The 5,979-nt window shown below is 45.1% G+C and overlaps 1 protein-coding gene across 1 annotated transcript in view; it reads right to left on the bottom strand.

The window, feature by feature from the left end:
* RIPK2 (receptor interacting serine/threonine kinase 2) overlaps positions 1-5,979 on the bottom strand; it is a 32,799-nt gene that overhangs the window by 7,291 nt on the left and 19,529 nt on the right. Inside the window, exon 9 of the mRNA XM_019527890.1 lies at positions 5,819-5,924. Coding sequence (XP_019383435.1) covers positions 5,819-5,924 — 106 coding nt within the window. The remainder of the gene's footprint in view (positions 1-5,818; positions 5,925-5,979) is intronic.

The following is a 5,979-nucleotide window of genomic DNA, read 5'->3' as shown; positions in this document are numbered from 1 at the left end:
TCACAGGAGAGGAGACTAAAAGATCTTGGCTTGTTTGGCTTCACAAAATGAGGGTTGAAGAAGGACTGAGGGAGAGAGAAGAAATGTTTTAAAGCCCAAAACAATGTTGACATAAAAACAAGTGGGTATTGAGTGGGCATGAATAAGTTTAGGCTGGAAACAAGAAGTTTCTAGCCATCAGAGATAGTTACAATCTGCCTTAAAATCTGGCATCTAATAGGATACAGTTTAAACATAATTAGTTTAAAAATGTGGGTTGATTAATTTATGAAAGCGATTACTTGACATGCTTGCCAACAACAGCAGAGGACTGACCTCCATGCCTTTGGAAGTTTTTCAGTTATATGTCCTTCGCTATAATTCATAGGAAAACAGAAAGAAACTTGAATACTGACTTTGACCAAATTGAATGCTGGATGAAAAATTCAATTAAAAACTACAGAACTGAGTGACCATAGAAAGCAACTGAAATTGAGAAGAAGCTGCAGTAATAAGCATGGTAATAGTTTTACCCTGATGCAGTATCACAAAGGACAATAAAACCCTAAAATTTATAAGGTCGTATTAACTGGTGTAGGCATAAAAATGGTACATCATTTCACAGGAACATTTCAAAAGGAAATAATTTGTTTCAAAGCAAGTTTGGGAAAATTCAAGGAAAAGGGACATGGTTCCATTTTCTTAAGAAAAAAGCATTCCAAGGGATTACTTTATAAGAAAACATTCCTTGCAATATTTGTAACTTCCAAATGGTAGCTAGCATTTTGCAATGGCATGAAAACTTAGAGCTGAAACTGATTACAAAGATGGAAACATATTCAGCCTGTGATGATTATTCAAAACAGAGGGAAAATAATCAATGTTTTATTGTTATGTGCAGTTTTTAAAAATATACATTGGGATGAATTACTTCCTCATGACTGCAAAGGGCTATTAGCATCCTTCAATCGTGTGACTTAAAACAAATTAACCAACCCTTACATAGTAAAGGAAAAAGCATCTCATGGCAGTAAATTTTAATCATTACAAGATCCCTAAACTCCTCCAGCCCACTACCCTCATCCATGTGGGCACCAATGACAGCTTGGAACCCTCCCAGCCAGGTCATGAGGCGCTACAGGGATTTGGGAGCAGGGCTTAAGGGGCTGGGGGTGCAGGTGGTGTTTTCCTCAGTCCTTCAGGTTTTGGGCTACGGGCTGAGGAGGGAGAGGAGGATACAGGTAGTGAACCAAAGGCTGGTGTCACTGGGAAGGCTTCAGCTTCCATGACCACAGTCTGCTCTTTGGTGAGAGAGGCAGTGAGCTGCTGGGAAGAGATGGCCTCCACCTCTCTCTGCTGGGGAGGAGGCTCTTCTCAGCCAGACTGGCTGACTTGCTCCACTGGGCTTTAAACTAAGCAGGCTGGGGGACGGAGGACAGGGGGGTGGGGGGGATGGACGGACGGACTACCACCACTGCTGGCCCACTGTGTAACCCTTACAAAGCCAGCAGGCCAAGGCACTTAAGGGAGCCCACCCCTGCCCCAGCCCTAGAGCAAGCTGTGGGCAAGGCAAGGGCCCCCAAGGGGACACTTGCCTGCCTGTACACCAATGCCAGGAGCTTGGGGAAGAAACAGAAGGAACTTGTCCTCCTGTTCAACACAAATAATTACGATGTCATAGGGATAATGGAGACCTGGTGGGACTGCACCCATGACTGATCCACGGATACAGACAGCTATACCCTGTACAAGACAGATCGAGTGGACAAAAGGGATGGAGGTGTAGCTCTCTATGTCAAGGAGAACTATGCATCCCTACAAGCTGACATTGGCACCCAGGGGGAACAACTAGAGGCCCTCTGGGTTAAAATCCATGGGGAACACGGCACAGGAAATACAATGGTGGGAGTCTACAACAGACCTCCCTTCCAGAATCAAGAGATTGACCAGCAGTTTGCCAGGGAATTGGCTGAGGCTGCATGCTCCCAGTCCATGGTTATCATGGGGGACTTCAACTACCCGGATATCTTGTGGGAAGAGCGCTTGGCCAAATCCAAACGGTCGCAAAGCTTTCTCGTGTGCGTGGATGAGCTCTGACTCAAGAAGTCTATGAGTCAACAAGAGGCAAAGTGTTGCTTGATCTGGTACTGGAAACTGGGGACAACCTAAATCAGCAACCTAATGATCAAAGGGAAGCTGGGTGATAGCAACCACGAGCTGATCACCTTCACCACCCACCAAAAAGCTGTCAAGTCAGTCAGCAATACAGAGGTCCTCGATTGCTGGAGGGCTGACTTTGACAAGCTCAGGAGACTTGTTGGTGAGGCCCTAAGGGACCACGACCCCAAAGGGAAGGGAGTCCAGGAAGAGTGGTCACTCCTCAACAAAGCGATCCCAGATGCACAAGCTAAGGCTATTCCATCTCGGAGGAAAGGCAGCAAGAGGGCACAGCAGCCCCCTTGGCTCTCCAGGGAACTGGTGGTCCTCCTGCGGCTAAAAAGAAAGGCCTACAAAGGATAGAGGATGGGATCTACCTCCAAGGAGGAATACTCTGCACTGGTCCAGACCTAGAGGGAGCAAACCAGGAAAGCCAAGGCTGCGACGGAACTCCAACTGGCCACAAATATCAAGGACAATGAAAAGTCCTTTTTGAGATATGTGGGGAGCCAGAGGAAAAGCCAGGGCAACATTGGACCCCTGCTAAACCAAAAGGGAGAACTGACAACTGACGCCCAAGAAAAAGCCAACTTGCTAAATGGGTACTTTGTGTCAGTCTTTCACAAGTCCCATGGGATGCCCCTGCCCATTACGGGACAGGGACACCTAAGCGAGGGTGGTTCCTTGCCCTCCATCAATGCTGACCTTGTGAAGGAACAGCTTGAGAGGCTGGACACCTTCAAGTCAGCTGGCCCTGATGGTTTACACCCCAGAGTACTCAAGAAGCTGGCTAGCATCATAGATCCATGCCAGGGGCTGAGCTTCGAGAGCTCCTGGCACTCTGGTGAAGTGCGCAATGATTGGAAGAAGGCCAATGTGGTGCCTATCTTCAAGAAAGGGAGGAAAGTGGATCCGGCAAACTACAGGCCCATCAGCCTGACCTCTATCCTGGGGAAGGTCTTAGAAAAAATCATCAGGGAGGCCATCCTTAACGGACTGGCTGATGGCAACACCGTGAGGGACAGCCAGCATGAGTTTGTTGTGGGTAGGTCATGTTTGACCAATCTCATTTCTATTTACAACCAGGTGACCCATCACCTGGACAAGGGGGAAGAGATTGATGTCATATATCTTGACTTTAAAAAAGCCTTTGATCTGGTATCCCATGACCACCTTTTGGCAAAACTGGCCAACTGCGGCCTTGGGCCCATCACGATCTGCTGGCTGGGGAATCAGCTCCGGGGTCGGACCTAGAGGGTGGTGGTTGACTGAAGTCAATTGTCATGGTGCTCTGTGACCAGTGGGGTCCCTCAAAGCTCTGTCCTTGGACCTATTTTGTTCAACCTTTTCATTAATAATGTGGATTACTGGAGTCAAAAGTGGACTGGCCAAGTTCGACAACGATACCAAACTTTGGGGTAAAGCATCCACACCTGAGGACAGGGCAGTAATCCAGGCTGACCTTGACAGGCTCAAGAAATGGGTGGATGAGAACCTGATGGTATTTTAACACCGAAAAATGCAAGGTTCTCCACCTTGGGAGGAAAAACCTGCAGCATGTCTGCAGGCTCAGCAGTGCTATGCTGGCTAGCACTACGGATAAGAGCGACTTGGGGGTCAGGATTGACCACAAGATGAACATGAGCCTTTGATGTGATGCTGCAGCCAGTAAAGCAAGCAAAATACTGGCTTGCATCCATAGATGCTTCTCAAACAAATCCCGGGATGTCATTCTCCCATCGTACTCGGTCTTGGTGAGGCTGCAGCTGGAGTACTGCATCCAGTTTTGGGCTCCGCAATTCAAAAAGGGTGTGGAGATGCTTGAGAGAGTGCAGAGGAGAGCCACACGTGTGATCGGAGGTCAGGAAAACAGACCTTACGACAACAAGCTGAGAGCCATGGGACTTTTCAGCCTGGAAAAGCTCAGGGGCGACCTGATGGCCACCTATAAGTTTATAAGGGGTGTTCACAAGGATCTGGGGGAATATTTGTTCACCAGAGCACCCCAAGGGATGACAAGGTCGAACAGTTAAATTCCTGCAAGACCATTTCAGGCTGGACATAAGGAAGAACTTCTTTACTGTCCAAGCCCCCAAGGTCTGGAATGGCCTGCCACTGGATGTGCTTCAAGCACCTACTCTGAATGCCTTCAAGAGAAACCTGGATGTTTTTCTTGCTGGAATCCTATGACCCCAGCTGACTTCCTGCCCCTGGGGTAGGGGGCTGGACTCCATGATCTTCGAGGTCCCTTCCAGCCCTAATGTCTATGAAATGGCTTACAAATTATAATTAGTTTTGACTCTGTTCCTTGCCATGAGTATAAGTGTCTTGTCTTCTAAGCCTGCTTGATTTTAAGGCAGATTGCCTGCACTTTAAGGCAGACCTCTACACTTGTAAGGTGCCGTCTGTGGCACACTCGGGATCTGATACAAATCAATGACTTAGAATACTACCAAAGTAAATAATAATTGTATAAAACTCTCTCCTGTCACCTCTTACAATGAAAGAACCAGAGCCACCTGAAAAATGTCATGGATGTGTCAATAATATCTTCCAACTGACCGTGTCAAATAGAGCTAAAAGGGTCAAAACAATCATCGTAGGCACTTTATCTTCAGACACTGCGATGAAACTTTCATAATCAAGTTTCTCCATAGACCCTTTTTCTGATAGTTAATCATGCTTCATATTTAATTTTTTTAAATCTCTCATAACTCAGTTCCTCAAAGCCTGTAGTGATCTTCATTTCCCCCTGAATTCTGGACATCAACACATTTTTCGTATTTACTCAAGAATGGAATCAAATTTCTCCATAACTGGGCCCCACCACATGCTTTTGCACTAGAGCTGCAGAAAAAGAGAGACTATTTCCTAACACTTTCTTGCAATAGGACGACTCCGGTTTGCAGCATCATTACATTAGGCCCTGACACTGCAGTATTAAAGGGCAACATAATGTCAACTACTCTGTGAACTTTACTGGTTTCCAGATTCCTCCTAATAAGCACACAAATCTTTCTTTTTCTAAGCTGAATCTCAATTTCAGATGCAAGTCACTTTGCTACTCCCTCTAGATCTCACTGCGTTTTGCTGACTTAAATGGTATCTGCAATATCTCACAACTTAGTTTCATCTGAGAATTTTGCCAACTTTCTATTAAACCATCTTCAAAATCATTTGAGTGATTTTGAGTTAAATAAAACAGATCTGAGCAGGCATACCTCCAATCTGGTCTCTCTGTATTACAACCATGATGTTAGAAAAAAGTGGGACAGACCCTAAGCTTGACTGCATCTTGAAAGTTTCTAGTATACAGAGGTATTACTTATTTTTTTTTTTTTTTAAATAACAAAATTTTTAACCTTTCAATCTTCATGCTACAAGTAACTTTTTCATTCCCAAGAGTCCTACACAACAAGCAAACAGTATAATTATTCCCATGTTTGTAACTAGGAAAACAGAGGCAGAGAAGTTCAGCAACTGGCCAAGGATTCCAAATATCAAGGCATAGCCAGAGCTCATGAATACATGGTTCACAGCCATAAGCTCAGCCATGAAAAATGCACCTCTATTTTCATGTCATTAGGTAATCAAGTTATCTAGCACTGTGTGTCACAACTTGCATCGAAAGTCAACTTTAATAAAATATTATGAACCAGTATGATTCAGCAAGGTTGCATACCTGATGAGAGGACATTATATTTGGGCAAACTCCCATGTCTTGGTATTTCAGGTAAGAAACTTCGGAGAGGAAGGGCATCACTTTGCATGGAGGGAACACACGTTTCCTGAAATAAATGCCATTACATATAAGTAAAACTTTAAAAAAAAAAAAAAAAAAAA

This window comes from Gavialis gangeticus, unplaced genomic scaffold (genome assembly GCF_001723915.1).
Source record: "Gavialis gangeticus isolate Ggan-Ray unplaced genomic scaffold, GavGan_comp1, whole genome shotgun sequence".
NCBI classification, from domain to species: domain Eukaryota; kingdom Metazoa; phylum Chordata; order Crocodylia; family Gavialidae; genus Gavialis; species Gavialis gangeticus.
Note: the sequence above shows the minus strand (reverse complement) of the source record. Positions and strands in the feature narration are given on the sequence as shown.